Source organism: Struthio camelus, chromosome 3 (assembly GCF_040807025.1).
Source record: "Struthio camelus isolate bStrCam1 chromosome 3, bStrCam1.hap1, whole genome shotgun sequence".
NCBI lineage: Eukaryota > Metazoa > Chordata > Aves > Struthioniformes > Struthionidae > Struthio > Struthio camelus.
The window spans coordinates 78002440-78021660 of NC_090944.1; the positions used below are offsets into that span (position 1 = coordinate 78002440).

The 19221-nt window shown below is 36.7% G+C and overlaps 1 protein-coding gene across 10 annotated transcripts in view; it reads right to left on the reverse strand.

Moving 5' to 3' along the window:
- ZDHHC14 (zinc finger DHHC-type palmitoyltransferase 14) overlaps positions 1-19221 on the reverse strand; it is a 148047-nt gene that overhangs the window by 43981 nt on the left and 84845 nt on the right. For all 10 annotated transcript variants that reach the window (XM_068938615.1, XM_068938616.1, XM_068938611.1 and 7 more), the window contains one exon: positions 1855-2013. In XM_068938615.1, the coding sequence (XP_068794716.1) occupies positions 1855-2013 (159 nt within the window). The remainder of the gene's footprint in view (positions 1-1854; positions 2014-19221) is intronic.

A 19221-nucleotide genomic window follows, 5' to 3' on the forward strand; every position in this document is an offset into this window, starting at 1 on the left:
AAGTTTCAGAATTTGCATTGAATACACATGAATATTTTTATGAGAAATATCTGTATCTAATCAGGAAATGAAAGTACTATGCACTGTACCTGGAAAAAGTCACATTTTTTTTTAAATTTCCACTACAAACATTGAAGAGAAAATTGCAGAAAATTCATTCCAATAAAGTAATGAAATAATTTTAAAAATAATAACTTCAAATAATAATTGCATAAGATGAAATTACATGATCTCAAAACTATTTTTATAAGCACAAGACTAATCTTTTTTGATACAATTATCATTCATGTAAGTCACTTGCTCAGCTGTCTTTCTGAGACATATTCATAATAATCTCACACCTGTTGTTCTAATACAAACAGTCAGAAGACAGAGGGTTTTTTGAGCTAGTTTTTTCCCCCCATCACTAATCATATGTTTCGCAGAGTAGGTTTCACAAACATAGCATGAATAGGACATGATCAGATTACAGAATAACCTGCAGAAAAATTTCTTAATAATCTGAAGTGAAGAAAAGTTGAAACATTATTTTAAAATAAGCTTTGGTGTGTGTGTGATTGGTGTGGGGAGGAATTTGGTCTTATTTATGCACACACTTCATAAAGACAACAGCTTTTAACTTTTATTTACTGCACTGGTCAACAACTGTATTTTCACACTGCCAGGCTGGCTGAGCAACACCACAACACTATAACAGAATACTTTTCTGAAAACATGTCAACTGAAATTCATAAACATTCCTGTTTGTGAAGTCCAATGGCTTTCACGACACTTCTACAACTCTTTAGCATTAGAAAAACTAATTATTTATGAAAGGAGCCATCTATAAATGTCAATCCATTAAACAGAGCTAAAAGGCTAAACACTTCATTCTCATCTAAGAGTATTCACTATATGAATATCATCTAAATACGAAGATATAATTCTTCCAACGACTGCTTTATATCTAAAAATATCACTGACGAATGCTGCAATTACATTTCTCAGCTGGAGACATCTTTCTACATTATTTTCTTGAATGCATAAGATCCAGGCTCAACAGAGGGCTAATCAGCTGCACTAAACTCCACATGTGATCTAATTAACTGGAAAACTACTTAGATTTGATTGGTGGGGGTTTTTTTGTTTTTTTTTTTTTTTTTTTTTTTTTTTAATTCAAGCATCTCTTAATCACCTTGCCTGCCCTCTAAAGAAAAATGTCATGGAAAAAGACAAGTTGTTCAGAGAAGAAAAAAAAAGTATTATTACAAGTAGGTCCTGGCATTATCTACTCACTCTCAAAATAGAACGCTTGCCCAAAAATTTCTAATGGATTCCGACTTTACAATTTATAGCTTTATAACTGTTCACAGGTAGACATTACCTACAGTGTATATTCTGATCATAGATCAAAGCCTAAATATTTAAACTATGCCTCATAGAGTTAAGCTGGAATTAAGATTGGAAAAAGCAGGTCCTTGCCCTCAATTTATTTTGGTGAAGAAAACAGTTGGGAGACTCCTGTAAAGCTCGGCTTTCTTTGCACTAGAAAGTTCAGGGCACATACTACTCAGTCTTGCTCAATTTAGATGTGTTCCTTGTCTTGTAGAGCAGGTCAGGAAAGGTATGTGTGCCAATAGATATTTTTATTTCCTAGGACAGGAATGACTATCTCTGAGGCCAAATCTCTTCTGCCTCCTCTAAAATTCTTAACGCTTACTAGAACTTCTAGGAAAGAAGGATGAATGCAGCAAGTGACCTCCTGGGTAATCCTCTCATCCACTCAGATTGGTTCTTTTCTCTCTAATACCAAATGCATTCTTAAGAATATATGAATTACTAAATTGAACATATGCCACATCTTTCTGTACCTACCTACGCAGTTATCACAAAGGCTGCAATGTGAGGCACGAGGTGGGCGGAAAATCTTGCAAGTAAAACAGTATTTTAGTTTCACTGTCTGTCCATTGATGATCACTTCTTTTGTTCTGGGAGGGGGGCGGTATCCTCCTGAACTGGAGCCATTTGCAATATCTAAACATGGAAATACAAAACATTAATTTTCTTACATAAGCTATGAGGTACACACATAACTGTCCTCAATGGCAATCTATAGCAAGTTTCAAATTTGTTAATTGCGTATTCGTAGATCTAAAATAAACGACAATTTTTTCCCTTCTCATTCACCTAAGATAAGCACTTTTACAGACAGTAAACAACAAACAACATCCATTGCCAATCAGTCTGAATTAAAAATCCCCCAAACACAAGCTTCAAATACTAAGAGCTACTTGGATCACAAAAATCTTTCTCATACTCCCTAGCACACTTACTATTAGTTCATAGAGAATATATCAAAGACAACTATGACTACTGATACAGGATGATAAGAAGTCTGTTTTTGCAATAGACTTCATTCATTTAGACCTTGAAAGATAAATTTGCTCTCAGGAAGATGTTCAGTACTGAACATGAATCCGGACTGGCCAACAACTCATTGATGGGGAAAACACTTCAGATAATTTCAAAAAGCCCCTTCTGAACAAGTTCTCTTGGGATATTCCTTAATTTTTTTTTTTTTTTTAAAAGAATTCCTGTAATATCAAAAAGGTCTTTCTCTGGAGAAGTACAGCAGCAATTCTATAAATATTTCTGCTAACTTTTAAACAGGAAATCATTTTAAATGAAAAGGCTAACTTTTTAACTTAAAAAGGCAAAGCAATAGAGGGTGTAGGCTCAATTTAATGTGGAATTTACACTTTTACTTAAGCAGCAGCATCACTTTGTCACTAGAGCATTTGGCATATGGTATAAATAAGATCACTCACTTGCAGATCTCAAATGCTGTGACACAATGGAGCACATTCAGAACAGCATTTAACAGATCTTGCTTTTTCAAAGTTTAAAAAAACAAGCCCTGCCTGGTGTTTCTTTTACATATGTCTTGAAATTTGTTGCATAAAAACAGTTTCTGACTACCTTATTTGGTAAAAGTTGCAGTTGTTTGGAGTTTTGCTTTTTTTTTTTTTTTTAAAAGACATCAGCATTCATTATTTCAGCAACCAAAGGACTGACTAGGCAAATTCAAACTCAGCTGCCAAGTTGAGCTATACTCTGCAAGTTGAATGCATAAAAATGGTACCTTTTTCTCAGTTTATCTGCTCTTGTGCAATCAGAATCAAATCAGACTACAGAAAAGTGACAAAAAATACACTTCTCTCAGACAGGTAGAACAGCAATAACTATGAAAAAAGGAAATTAATTATTTTTCAGTTTATAAATGAAATTGCATTTCAAAGTCAGACTCATCTACACAATTGTATTTTCTTTAAGTCATCCCTTTCCCTTTCGCGACGGACAACATAGCCAGCTGACAGGATACTAAGAGGTCCATGACTTGCAACTGAGCTCATATTGTTAGAAATATTACCCATAGCTGCCATTTCTGCTGTACCTGCAGATATATCTGCAGCCTAAAAACCACTCATTTTCCAAGGGAGCAATTAGAAAGCCTCCTGCCTAGCAAGGTATTCAAACTAGTGACACCAGAACTGTGCTGGCTAAGGTGTAATAATACAGCATGTTAAATTTGACTGCAAATCTAGCTTAAGAAGTTCCCAGCTGCAACCCATTCACCCATGCCATCAACATGTGTCAAGAGAAGTGTTTGTAGAACAGCGCTGTAAACCCAAACACTGAAACAACTGGCCCTCAGAAAACTCTCTCTCGAAGGAAAAGGTGGCAGGAGGGGACCAATAGCAGAGAATGAGGGAATCAGGAGACAGAGCTCCCAAGTATCCCTTATGGGAATGAAGTAGTGAATAAAGTAGAGAATGCTGAAGAAAGAGCAGCTTAGAAGCTGGTTCCTAGACCCTGATGAGGTGCAGACGCTTGGTTGTGCTGTATTTGGAACAACCCCTGCTCTGCCCCCTGGGATGCTGGGCTAGACCCTGTGATCTGCATGTGGAAGCACTGATTACGGTGCAACTCCCACAGCAATCAAGAACACTGATTTTGACCCCAAGGTCAGTACAACTTGGCATAGTATTTACGATTAAAGAAGTACTGCATTATAAACCGTTAGTATATGTTCATGCTGTGGCACAACTACGCAATAAAAGCTGCTTAAGGGACAATACAGACTTTATATCATATTTCCCCATTTTTACGCTTATGCTATTTAAAAGAAACTTACTATTTAAGTGGTTGTGATTTTAAAGCACTCTAGCATACTCAAGAATTCTAAGAGGCAAATATGAACAATTTAATTTCTTCAGGTGATATGGAAATGATCTTTGCATTGCACAACAGGATTTTTTGTCTTTATGACACATAGGTTTGAGTTAAATACCTTGACTTTGTACTCTTAGTCAGAAAAGATGTTCTTTGAGCTGTGTTTATACTATTTCAAGCTTTGCAGAAATATGGATGATTCCTAGATCCAAAAAATGAGGAAGAATTTTTAATAACTTTGGGATTATGTTAAAAAAGCTTCCATAATTTCAGAATATACTTTTTCTCTTTAGTACAGTTATCACAGACTGCAGTGAAATAGTAATAAAAAACCTGTAGCAGTGATAATATAGTACTACTGTACTCAACATGACACAATATGATATAGAGAAGAAAAAAACACTTTCATAACAGTTTTGGTTATAAAGGACTATTGCTGATTTCAGTTGCTATCATTGAAAATGGTAAATATATTTTAATACACTGTACTTTAGTACATCAGCAGCGGGAGGCTTGCAGCATTATTTAATCTTCAGCATAAATCCAGAGACTTCAACAAACATAGGGTAAAGGGCCTCTCTGACTATCAGGGTCAAGACAGACTGTTAAATTTCCATTAAAATATAAGTCACTAGCCCTAATTAGCTTGTCACCCAATAAAGCATCTAAGTACGTGCATGACTACTTGTTCATTAATAAATGTGTGATTTTCATCTGATACTCATACGTAAATGCAATTGTCAAATGTTTTACTGAAACCGTAACTTGATATAGTCATAATTTTCTATTCTGCTAGAAATGCAGACGCATTGAATTTCCTAAAGTAATACTGTAATATTTAAGATTTTCTTCTTTCTGAAGACCTTACTGCAAGCCTTACTGAATATGAGCATAATCATCGAAAAAACATGACTTAAGTCATTTGAGGTGAATTGTTTAGAAGAACACTTTTTTTTTTTTAAACCTAATGAAACATTTATTCATAAAAATGAATACTGCCAAAAAAATATATCTTTTTAAGTTAAGAACTGTACTGTACCTATTTATTTTAAAATGCGCTCTGGCAGAATCTCAACGGCAACTTCCCTCATCTCTGCTGGAAAAGGGAGACTACTGGGCAGCCCGTTATACTTACGGTGCTGGTTTTCTAAGAGGATTTCCTTCCAAACCTGTGCAGTGAAGTTCAAGTTCACAGGGACAGCCAATCCTAGCTCTCTAACCCAGAAAAACTAATCTCAAAATCCAAGTGTGAAAGCTGATACAAATGAAACAATGAAAACAGTCTTAGTGACTTTCCATGGAGTCAGGATTTTATCCACAATATTAAATGCATAATCAAGCCTTAAAATCCCAGTCTTTCTGTTTAGTAACAAAATTTTTCAGGAAACAAGCAACCGGGCAAGGTCAAACATGCTTGGGTTTAATCAGATTTATCTAACCTAAATGCCCTAAACGTGCTTTGTCCTGGTCTCACAGTGATCTTCCAGTTGTAATCAGGCTTCAGTTGGACTGCTAATACTTGTGTTAAAATACAGTCAAATCTTTTAATGTATATAGTCCCTTTACGGCATGATAATAAGATTAACCTCTGCAGCATCACCTTTCACAGATAAACCTCTAAATGACCAACTGCTTTTTACCTTTCTCTTTTCCATTACAGATAATAGTTCTTAATGTTGCAATGCAAGATATTTTACAAAAAAAGTAATCTCCCAGTAATGGAATTGCCTTCCACTCTCTGGAAGTACTGCCGGTACTCTCTGGTACTTTGTTCTGATACATTTTGTATCACTTCTCTAGCAGCATTAAATGCTCATGCACTAGATGGGGCCCCAGCATTTTTAATACCCCATTACAGAAAAACATATAATCCATACCCTTGTAGGACTGGGATACCTGAGCTGCTGCAAGGAAAGTTGCTTCAAATATTTAATAGAGATACGGCACAGTCTAGCAACCTGCAAATATAAACATGCTCCACTTGGTTCTTTCAAATTATTACACTGAAAACGGATTGTAGGTGCTGTTTAGGTAAGACACGGGCTCAAATTTTGTATACATATCACCAGGATTCACGGTTCAAACAAGCATTTCCTTTACGATCAGTTTTCTTAAGATCCTAGGATACGTAGGTTCTAGAAGGTCCCTCCATGTTGCCTCTACACAGACTTATCAAGGACCATAATATACAAGGTTTATAATCAACTTTACAGGGATACTATCTCAAGTTAACAAAGAGTAACATTAAAAAAATAGTGCCTTGCAGTAGTTCTAATGTTTCCTGCTGAGGAAAAAGAGATAGTGCAATAACATCTGAAGGAAAAAAAAACCCTGAAAAAATTTAAACCTATTCTGTGTTTAATTGATAAAATCTAAGCTACATGCTTAGTAACAGTGGGCTACCAGAGGAAAGTGTCTTTTTTTTTTTTTTTTTTTTTTAAAAGGGCAAAGAATCTAATCGAATGACATTCTCTGTTTCCAGTCAGTAATCTCAGGGACAAACAACAAAAATCCTGGGAACCCTGAGAACCTGGCTTAGACTAATGCTAACTGCATTCTTCACATAATTCTTAATTTGCTATCTAACAAGAGATAATACCAAAGATTACTCCTGACTTTAGAGAAGGGAAACTGCCTTGATTTTGGAAAACCAACATATTGTTTTCTGAAGAGTGCAATTACATCATCTTCTTGAAATCTAAAACTTTCATGTGAAGGGTATTCTCACTCCCAGATATAAATGTAAACTTTAGTGATTTGCTGAGGGGAAAAAAAAGAAGCATACACTATAAGAGCTTTCCAAAAGACCTACCTGGTGCACAAAGTAATTTTACTAACTGTATTTTAAGAATGGCTAATGGTCATACCTGATATTGCATATCAAGCTGCTATCCCATTTTTGGGAAGAAAGCAAAACACATCCAAGTTGTACTCACAAGCAATATTTGTTTAAACTATTGTGCAATGCTATGAAATGCTATGTTGTGGTGGCCACACAGATTTAATTTTATAAGCCTCTGGGGAAATCAGATTATGCACTTCAAAACAGATGAAAGACGAGAGGGGAAACGTAGAGAAGTCTCAAATGTAGTCCTGAGCATCAATTAAAATTAGCCAAGACAAAAACAACTGCCAGATACAGTTTGCTGGTGTAGCTAATATATTCACTTTTAGGCTTTCGGAAAGGGTAGGGGAAGCAGAAACTGCGAATTGGCCTGAAGAACCTTGATATTCAGAATAAATTGTGAGGATGCACTTAAGACAATTACATAAAAAGATGGCCACGACAATTTATCTGTCCAGCTTAAAAAAGGTCTTTCTATAGCAAGGACGTTCTTTGGATTATTCTTCAGTGTATCTGCAACACCTGCCCAATGAAACAAGATTAATATTATAGATGAATTGCTGCCTTGTCTATGTCAATTAGACAAATGTGAATGCAAAGGCCTTCCCACCTGTAAAACCCATTCTGCTCATTTTGGTTATCCTTTCTAACTTTTATATTAAAAAGAAAAGCATTATCCTATAAACATTTTTCCAGTTTTTGAAGACCACTCCAAATTACATTGATTACAAGAGAGAAATTATAACTGCACAGAGCTTAGAAAACTCCAAACCATAAACAGTAGTGAAATTCAACAACAATGCACACAAGACTAAACAAATCTAGTTATATTATACAAATGATGGCCTCGAAAGTAGTTGTGAAGACTTCAAAAAGGTATCTTGGAATTACTGTGGCTGCTACAATAAAAAAGCAGCTCAGTACTCAAGTGTGGTCAAAGAGCTGCCAGATAAAGGTAGAAGACATAAAACATGATTATGCTAGTGCCATGCTAGATCATGCTAACATATGACATGCTTTCGTATTGAAGATTGATATAGAAACCTGATCTCTGCATCTTAAAAAGGATATAGAAGAACTTGAACTGAAATAGAGAAAAATCAAGGAAGATACTCAAAAGCAGGGAACAGCTTCCATTCTAGAGAAGATTAAACAGACCAGGACATCCTCAGTCTTACAAAGAGATGACTGTTGGAAGAAAGATGTCACAGAATGTTACCAAAAAACCCAAATGTTATCAAAAGGTGGAGGGGGAGAGCGGAGGAGGGAGGCAGGGGAACAACTGTTCAAGTATCAGTGAAAGAATTACTTGGTATTAAATGAAATAATCACATACTGATTTAAAACACATACACACACACACACACACACAGAGCAGAAGCAGTACTTCTCATCCAACTCACAAACTTAAAATCAAAGGCAGTGTCCAAAGTTCTGGCAGCTTCAGAAAAAACAGTTATGCAAATTTATGAAAGAAATTATCAAAACTCTTCAAACACAAAAGATGCAGCCTCTAACTTCAGATGTCCCTAAGCCATAGGTTATGTGAAGCAAGGAGGGCGTAGTAGTGTTCTTGTATTCTCTCCACTGCTGCTCATTATCGCAGACAGATATTGGGCTAGATGCACTACCAATCTGACCATGCATGGCTGCTCTTACTTTTCATGCTCCCTTAGAAACAACAGCCCCTCTCCATATTCATGTATTTCATGTGATAATACCACCCATACTCATGTACACCATGGTAAGAATGCAACTTCTGCGGGGCTGCCCTGAGAAAAATGACTTTTTGCTTTTCATGACAATTATAATCTAAGTAAAAATATTACATCAACAAGTTTAATTTTCCATTAAAAAAAAAAAGAGGTCCTGCTGCATTTGACTGAGATTATGGCACTTTCAACAACTAATCTTACCTTATATTCAGTGATTTTGCATTAAAGAACTCTCTTGCATCTAGCTGCTTTTTGTTCTATTACTCTGCATGAAAAAATCCTACCGTACTTTAAAGATCTGTGCTCTCTCTCTCTCTCTTAGACCATTTCTTAAAAATTTTCTTATAAGTCACGTTTTCTAAGCTTCTCTTTCTTGCTGCCTTCCTCCTGAATTCCCCCGCACAGTGTCAAAAACAGGACACTGAACTGAGCCCTCATCAGTACTAGGGAGTGCAGAATGTTACCTCTCCTGTTTTATGCATAATTCTTCTTCTAATGCATCCCAAAAGGCATCTCCCCTTTTTGTCACAGTATCACAATGTTTGCTCAATCTGTCTGTAGATAATACTCAAGCCCTCTTTCACTATACCATTCGCTAGCTAGTCAGCCCCAGTTTTGTTACCACGACTTCCATACCTAATCATGCATTGTGTACTTTTCCCTCTACATTGGCTAAGATCATTTAGAGAACAAAATCAGAGTGCTTGCAAACTCTCCCAACTCAATGTCAACTGCAGAAATATATTCCCTTTCTTCTTGGGCCCACAATCAGTTCCTGCACTTACTGTTTGCCATTGCAAGCATCTCTCTAAAAAGTTGCTCATTGGCTTTACAGTATTTCATCTAGACCTTATTTTCAAAATTGATATAAAAAGATTCCCATGCAGGACAGTAACAAGAGTTCTATTACGGTCAAAATTTAGCACATCTGCTTCTTTTTGAGCAAAGCAGTTACTCTGTCAATGAAGGAAATTAGATTGGTTAGATTTGATTTGTGCTTGAAATAGTACGTTGTTTGTTTTGAGTCTTAAATAGCCATAACCCTTCCCCACGCTAATTCCTGTAATTTGATCAAGCTTGCTCCACATCTTTCCAGAGACAGAATTGGTTGTTTTCTTTTAACTACTTCTTCTCCTCTTCTGACCTGCATTCCTATCAGCTGCCAAGAACTGTACAAGTACTTTTGAGGTCAAAGCAGAGAGAGTGTGGAATACTTCAGGTTCCCCTTTGTTATCTCTTATTTCCCGATTATATAACATGCCAACACTTCCTCATTTTTTTCCAGACCTCTTACAGAATCTCTTCTGTTGCCTTCTAATGTTCCTTGCTGCTTGTAACTGATTTTTTTCCCCTTTGCCTTTCTGACATCATCCCTGCTGGCTTGTGATATTCCTTTATATTCACCTTAGGAAAACGTCTCCATTTTTTATACAATTTCTTTTTGATTGTGGTCTTCATAAAACTATTAACACAGCCTGCATGGCCTCTTACTACACTTCTCTCACTTCTGTACGGGGACAGTTTGATGATATGCGTTTAATATAATATGTTTCAATAACTAAGAGTTCCCTCACACTCCTTGCACTTTGAGGAAATCCCTAATTTTTACACAACTGCCTTCACTTTTTTTTGCTACAGGTGGCAACACAGATGGCTGGGCTACTACCACCTCAACAAATCCTCAAGCAACAGCTGCTTTCCCCCTCCTCCACCCTGGTGCAGCATCTCAGCTCTGTCCTCCATCTTCACCTGGGAAAAGGTGATGGCGCAAAAGGAAGCATTTTATGCTATCAGCAGGACCATCCTGTTTCAGAAAAAAAGTCACTACAACAAACAAGGAGTAATGGTAGATGGAGCTGCTTGAGAAGGTCTTATTTTGAGATCCATTCTTCTTAATCAGCTCACCCTATGCTGTGCTTTCTGAAGTACAAAAAAATAAACTTAATGAAGCTCTGAAAGAACTTAAAAACAACATTCTTAACATTCAGAACTCCTGCCCTCCCTGCCTAACTGTTCTTTACTGCATCTGTAATAATTTCTGTGAGGTGGCTTCCCAAAGAGACAGGTAGGGCAGGGGTAAGTCTCAAGTATCTGAGACTAACTTGAGTAGAACCAGAGCCACAGCCTGGACATCAGCTGTATGCACAGATGTTAGAAGAGAAACAATTTGTTAGATACGTTGTTTTTAGGTGGATTATCTTGAGAACCTGTTCCTTAAAAATATATTACCACTAACCTTGCATCATATCTTTGGAAGACGCTTCAAGTTCAAAGGCACAGCAAGTTCCAAGGCAATCCCAATCAGAATAAGAGTTTTGGAGCATGCAAGGAGTTTCTTTTGAACTGCAGGAGACATTCAACTTTCTCTGTGGTACAGATGCCACCCCACTATGATGCACCTTTTCAAGGTAGATTAAAAAATGCTTTTGAACAATACAAAGACACTTCTGTTTCCCTTGTTGATTCCAGAATCGTAAATTCTGGAGGCAGAAGGATTTGTTATAATTACCCAGCTTGTTCCTCTCCATTATACTTGCTGTAAGCCCTTGTATTTGGGAACTTGAAGGACAGGGCCCCACGTTTGATGGCCCCACTTCAGGATTACACTGGCTTTCTGAAGACTCTGGGTTTTGCTACTGCTGAACAAAAGATGGTGGGTTTGATCACCTCAGTGGTTTGAGCCAGGGAAGCAGTCCTGCAATACTGTTTTGTTTTGCTTTCAATGTGCCCTAAACACAAATTCTGAAACATTCACACATGGAAACATTTTGACTCCCCTAATCAATAATCATATTTTTCATATAAACTTTGTCTTTTTTCAGCATCCAATTTATATTTCTCCTTTTGGATTTAGCCAAAATTCTGTATCTGACAGTCTGTTTCTGTTACGAAAAACAGATTATTGCCAGACGTTTATTTGAAATGACCTGATCCTGACAGATCAATCATCCCTTGAGCACAGGGGAATAAACAATTCATTGAGCAGGAACTTGTGCCTCTGTTTTGGATTAAAGCTTGTACCTATTGCAGGTATACGGTTCCATGAAAGAGCTTAATGAAATTAGACACCAACACTGATTAGGTAAAGGTGGCCGATGCATACTTCACTATCATTTTCTTTCTTTCTTTCTTTCTTTCTTTTTTTTTTTTTTAAAGAGACTCCAAGTTTTTGTAGCTGGAGTTATATGCCTCATTCTGAGGTTTTCAGATGCTTCACCAAGTCATTTCCACATTTCAGAAAGTGAGATGAATAGCAAACATTTTAAATAGTTCTATCACATTTGAGGCTTTGGAGAAAGGAGCTGAAATCTGGCACATGCTGCAGCAACTCTTTCTGCACACTTTTTGACAGAAGAAGGTGGGTGGGGTGGGGGTGGGGGGTCACAGTTCATATATCCTCAGTAGGAGCTTAAAAGATACGCAGTAAAATTTAGTTTTTTTTTTTTTTTTTAAAATGCAGAGCACAGACTACCTCGTTTTGTGAACAGGTTATGATAAACGCTCCACCATTCTAGAGAAACTAAAGGACGCTACATTCTAAAAACCTGGATTGACCATGGACAGCTGTGGCTGAGCACTTCAAGCTGGGAAGCGTGCTGTTTCTTCTAGTACCTCTACAAGAAAGAGGTGGCACATGCTCAGCTCAGAGACAGGAAAAACTGCGAGGAAATCCCACTGCAGAAACATGAGATGAGCAAAAAGCAGAATGGGAGGAAGGGAGGAAGTACCAGAAAAAGAGGAAGGAGTGAAAGACAGTAAAAGATGTGACTAAGTGGGAACTTGATAGCAGTCATGGAGGTGGGGCTGAAAAGAAGTACAGGAAGGAAAGGGCAGAAATCAGGCTGTATGCACTTAACATATGCAATAGGAATAAGGGGCAGAAAACAGTTACAGAATGGACTCTTAAGTGCCAGGGAGCATGTGCTTCTCCAGAAACAGGAGCTGAAATCCACTGGTAAAGCATATCTTCAGCCCACTCTAGCACTCTAGTCACAGACCATGGCATGAAGGAGTCACATTATTTTAATAGCTTCAGTGACTCATGGAAGCTATGCTAAAAACAAAAGAAGTATTATTAGATGTTACCATTTCTAAATCAAGTACTCCCTAATGGACCATAGGATATATCAATTTGAGATCATCTGTGTAATCTTAATTTGAACCCCTCAAGAATTTCTTTTGTACATAATAACTCATTTCATGACACTGGGACTCTTTTTTTTGTTTTGTTCCTTTAAAGCCTGTTATAACCTATCACCACTACTTTCCAACATACTCATCAAACCCAGCCTTGAAAAATTCAGTATGAACGCTTTAGTTTGACAAATACATGCATAAAACTACTGAAAGCACTGTGCTAGCTCAGACAGATGAACAAGTTACTGCAGACAGCAAGTTACCACCGTTCTGCTCCATGGTAACAGTCTGCGCACGTGTTCTTTGCCAAGAGTAAATGCAAAGATAATTTGAATTAGCATAGTTCTCTCCCACTGATGAGCTGACACCTGTTGGTGGAATCTAAGAGCAAGCCAGTACAGGCCTGTAAATCACAGCCCTTTCAGAAACACCACAGATAGGTTTTCTGAACAGCGAGGATTATATGTATGCAGTTAGTGTGATTTATTATAGTTTTGCATCTGTATTAAGTTCACTCAGAAGACTCTTCAATGAACTGGAACCAACATTTTAATAGTGAATTTCTGAAACTGTTAAAATTGCCAGGAACTAAATTAGGGATGGGTAGATGCCAGCCATCTAGGGTAGAGGAATGATAAGAAGCTCCTTCCTTGACTGCTTTCCAAAATAAGCAAAGTAATAAATCAAACATTTATGACTATCTGGGAAATAATTCTAGTTCTATGTTTGAGGGAAGTCCATAAACAGAAATCAGTCAAAGTATGTTAATATGCAAATAACGCCCAAAGGAAACAAAAGCTATCTCGATAGCGAGAGATGCTATCGTAAAGAACCAAAATTAAAATCAAAACTCTTAAGAAATGGAAACCTACAGGGTTATTCTGAGTTTGAATAATGTCAATAGACATTATGGAGCAGTAACAACTAGGTGTTTTAATTGTCTATATGATAGGAAAGTCAGGGTTTTATCTGTACAGTATCAGTATCTGAATAAAGTCAAGGGTGTAACTAGCACTTTCCTTCATTCGGAGGAGAGTGTGACAATAGCTCTTCCAATAAACAAAAGATTTCTTTTTTTTAAACTACCTGCAGTAACTTGTTTCTGTGTCAATGCCCTGATAACAAGAAGTGCCTTGTTATAATACTGCCTTTTGCCTTATCTGTCTAGGACTTATTCTTTAAAGAGCATTTTATTCCTACTACTTTTTTTTTTTTTTTTTTGTATCTTTATATCCATTGGGTTATGAAAATAACAGATCTAAGACGCTTTCTAGGCCAACTGGCAAGCATTCAAAATACTTCATCCTTCAAAACGGGCTAAGAACTCACCCAATTAACATTTATAGGATGTTTATATTTCTGCCATTCTATAAGAAAAGAGAATTAAATTGCACATCATGAAAACCTTGAAGTGACTATTACATCATGACTATTTCAAAACCATGGATACAATTAAATATGGCATGTATGGATACTGGATGTGAAAAACTGAGGAAGTCATTTGCTGTGGTTAAGTTGGGGAAAATCCCCTAATAAAAGCTGCATTCAAAATAGGATTTACAGAATGATTGGACAACATAATATATACGTATCAATGCATCTGCTCATGCATTTCACCAAGCAGCTGGATATAGTGATGAAAAATATCTGTCACAGCAAGACAACTAAATCCTAATAGCCAGTTATACTCCAGTGACTGTTTTAGCTGATCACCAACGTTATCATCTTTGTATGTAACTACTAAAAAAGTGCCTTTTCACTCGAAAGCCCAGCTATTTTACATAAGAAGAATAGGCTGTACAGGTTTTTGTTCAGAATAAAATTTTCCAACTGCACCACTGCTATTGTTGCTGGCATATAATCAGCCAGTAAATTTCAGCAGCACCTTCACTAATGGATTTTAATGTGATTTTTTGCCTAAAGAGCTTAAGAAATTCAAAGACGCAGACAGAGACGTGGAAAAAGACCTACAGAGATGACATAGAATGTAGGACAGTACCTAAATTGGTACTACTATTCTTTCCAGCTCATCTTACTCTTCCCACTGTTCTCTTCTCAAAACACTGGTGGAAAAGCCCCACATTGTCTGGGAAGATTTTGTTTCATAAATATTCAAACAGTTTGAAGAATTATGACTTGATTTTTCTGTAGCTTAAATATATACCACCAGTGTATTGGCATAATTCAAAGCACCATACGGGTCTTTCTCTTCTAAACTGAGGATCACTTGTTTTTACACAGCAAACTTTTCACAGCAAGGGAAGCAATAGCAAGGATATTCTTACCTTAACCAGAGTTAAGGTAACTTCCCTCACCGAATCCCTTTTATTTCAAATACAATAACGCTCCAGCTTTTTCTTACAATGACTTCTCGTTACAAGACAAATAAACTATTCTCTCAATCATCAATACTTGTCCAACCACAGAGAAAAGAAAACAAAGCCCCATGACTTGCTTGCAAATCTTAACCTTAGCCAAGAAAATGATGCTAGTCCCTACTACCAGTGGCCCCTAGATTTTAAGAAATTTTCTCCACAAAATTCTACACTTCAAAGAGTGTTTTCAGAGGCTCTACCCCCATCCCAGTATCACTGACTTTATCAGAGATCATAGATAGATTCATAAAACTGCAACTTCTCTTTGAAGCTATATTTTAGGCTAGTGCAGGTAATCAATGACATCCGAACACTCCTAAAGAAAAGACATGCTGTACCTATTCAGAACAGTATTACTACCTCAAAGTCAACCCACTATCAATTTCCAACTTTGCTATATACATGCAGTCTCTTGCAAATTGTTTTAAATTTGTTAACATAACAGATGAAAGACAGATGGTTGGTCAGCAAGCTCAGACACAGACGTCTTCTCTTCTCCTAGCTCCAATTTAAAACATACATCAGCAGTGCAGACTTCCATACAGCACTCTCCTATGGTGCTCCAGCCTCTACCTAATTGAAAGCATCTGATCAGGTATGGCAGTGTTCCACTCGAATGGCCAGCAAAAGACCAACTAACACAAAAAAGTGCTGGCTGTATGTGTAGGTGTATATGTAAAATGCCTATGTTCAGCAGGAACAGATGAAGAATAAACTGGTTTTTAAATTATCACCTAACAATTGCTACGCTTTCATTTCTCAACTACCTTTAAACGTCAATTTGATAAATAGGAAGGTAAAATTTAACTGAGACATTCAATCTTTTTCTTTTTTTTACTTTTTAAAAACATCATTTGTTTGCTATTTGGAAAGCAGCACTGCCTTCTTTCTGAAATATCTTAAATAGCTCATATTAGGTATGACAAACATTACTTTTATTCTTTGGAAACTCTTTAGATTCTGTTACTTATCAGGACAACAGAGACCAGGACGACTATCTGCAAATGAACACTTGTGCTTCACCATTCTGGGATTCTTGAAGGTAAATGGCTAGAAGAAGTCAGATTGTTGAGATTGTAAGGGACACTTATGAAGTGTAGAGGTTTGACAGAAATCCACGTTCCTCAAATAAGCCTTCGGGAAGGTTATTCTGTTAGAAAGACATTCTTACGATTCTAAACATTTAATAATGGCATTTACTTTCCAATTGCAAGATTTTTTTTTAAACTTCATTACTGCAAACTACTACTGAAACAGGTAAAGAATGCCCACTACTCCCCAAATATTGCATTAATAAAACTGAAGTAAAATAACATTTTAAAAACACACAGAACTAGCATAGTTACATGCATTACATCAATCTTTTCATTTACATAGGAAGATGATTTTCAAAATGGCTCTTTCTGGAAAATTCGATATTTTAAACAATTTTTTATGTACAAATTAAAACACAGCTTCATGATATAAAAAGACATTCATTTTTCAGCAACACTCAAAGGAATATACCTGCCTGAATTCCATCCTCCCTCCCTCAAGTTCCTACACACTTCCCTTTTTTGGGAAGAGGTGAGGGGAAGAGGAGAAAGAAGGAGAAAAATCATTAATTTTTTTCTGAGTTTTCCTAAACAGTTCTCAGTTTTTTTTCTCCCCCACTCTCACCAAAATAATACCATTACCCATCCTAGCAACTCGCACACTTGCACACAGCACATTACTCAGTACTGCATTTTGAAAAATGTTTTCAATGGCAGCACTAGCAAAGCTAAAAAATAAACTCTAAAAATCAGCCTTCCTAAGAAATCTTTCCTTAGTTTGCCCAACAACATAAATTAGAACTTTGGCAACTGCTTTCCACATATCTAGATTCTGTGAATATTAGGAATTCCTTCTATTACACAAAAAAGGACTGGAATTACTGTGTGTGAAGAGAATTCTAATTTCTCAGTATTAACACACTCCATGTCCATTTTTAATGTTTTTTAGATGGTAGTGAGCATGCAGCTTCAAAATGCTCTTCCATTTCTGATTTTATTTATTTACAACATGTAAGGATAGGTTGATTGAAAGTTTGTCTTTTTAAATTACCCAGAATGCCATACCCAAAAGTGATCAAATAGAAGAAACTCATACAAATCTGAATTCATCCATTTGCGGTTCAGATATTTGGGCCATCTAGGATCTGTTAGTTTTCTTGCCTGTATTCCATGTGCTGTATGGTCCTTGCCCAAAGCAAAGTCATGACTAGCTAAATGTAACCTCCTTTCCGCTGTGACAATGAGAGCTCACTCCTGGCTTTGCACAATTAGTCCAAGCAATAAAGGAAAGCAATACAACGAATAAAAACACTGAATTCTGAATGCCAGCAAAATGCACTGTTTTTATAAAATCATACCAGCTCTACAAAAACTGTCCAACTATACATCCCCGAATTCACATACCCATCGGAAAGAATTTTCCTCTCACAGAGTTCTAAAAACAGAGCTGCTCGATGACTATACAGTTTCAAAAGCCTCAAACCGACACAAAGAGTATACGGAATAAGTAAAAATAGCTTTTGCATCTAATATGCTGTAGATGCATTGACTCCACTTCAGAACTCAAATTCAGGTGCTAACTGAGGTACACAAAATACAGATTATTACACGGACACCTTTTTCTCTTATGTTGTAACATAGCATAACAGCTGTGGTTAGGACCTCACAGAACTGCTGCATGAAAATTATCTCAGCGTAGTGACAACTAATGAACTCATCCCTATGTTTTGGGGTTCTACTTCTTAGAACATCCATGCTAAAGGTAACGTGTGTTTCCAAAAAATAAAACCACTCTTTCTCCTCCAACTGCAACTATTCCAAAACTAAGCCCTGCGGACAAAAATTTTTTAATCACTGTGAAAACATGAGATTCAAACAGTCACTAGGGTTATGTAAGCTATTAAATGTTAACATTATCAAAAAACATGCTGTAGAGGACATTTAGTCCAGAGAACTAGATGAAACCTAGTCTGAAGTAAATATCTGAAATTCATACAGTGTAGACGCAGGGGACTCTGCATCAACAGCTTTAGTCAACTCATTTGCTCCTACCACATCAAATTATTCATTACAGTAGATAAAGCCTAAAGATTCTACTATAGTATCAAAAGAAATATCAAAGACCCCAGAGATACTTCTGCTGTGCTTGGATATACTTGGTATCTGTCTTTTCAGTTACATGAGTAAAGGTTCCTCTGAAGTGACTTTTGACCATGTGATTTCCAATGACTGTCATATCAAAGTATATATATCTCCAGATCACAGTAAGCTTTACTAGCTTACTAAAAAATAAACACAGTTTACTGAATAGCTCTGCAAACTCACCCTGTGTTTTCTTACCCAGGTAGCACATTTTTTAGCTATTTAGCACATTTGTAGCTACAGAAATTCCACAATTTGAATTTAGTTAACAATTCTCCTGATGAGCAAGGCTGAAGAAAATGTAATTCCCTCTCCTGTAACGGCCCTGGCTTTGCACAAGTAAAAAATGGTGACATTTTGCTACCCTGACTGAAGCCCAACAATTCCAAGACTGCATCAACTAACAAGATTGTATATTAACACAGAGACTTATCTGACCCTGTTGCAATACAAATAACAATGTAATTAAATTCAATTAAACTCTGAAAGTACATTGCTTTTAAAAGATACACAATTTTAGAACCTTTGTAATATCAGTTTTCTTGCCAAAAACACTTCAGAAATTACTCTTGTGTACTAGCGACTTCTACCATACTTGCAGAGAAGTATTTGCAGTAACAGCTCTCAGTCTCCAGGGCCAGCATTTTATTTACTGTCTTTCTGAGTGAAGAACTGATCAACAGTCTCTCCACAGGAATCAGTGTAATGTCATTGGACATTACAACTCCAGAACAATTGCAGTGGCAAAACAGGACTAACTC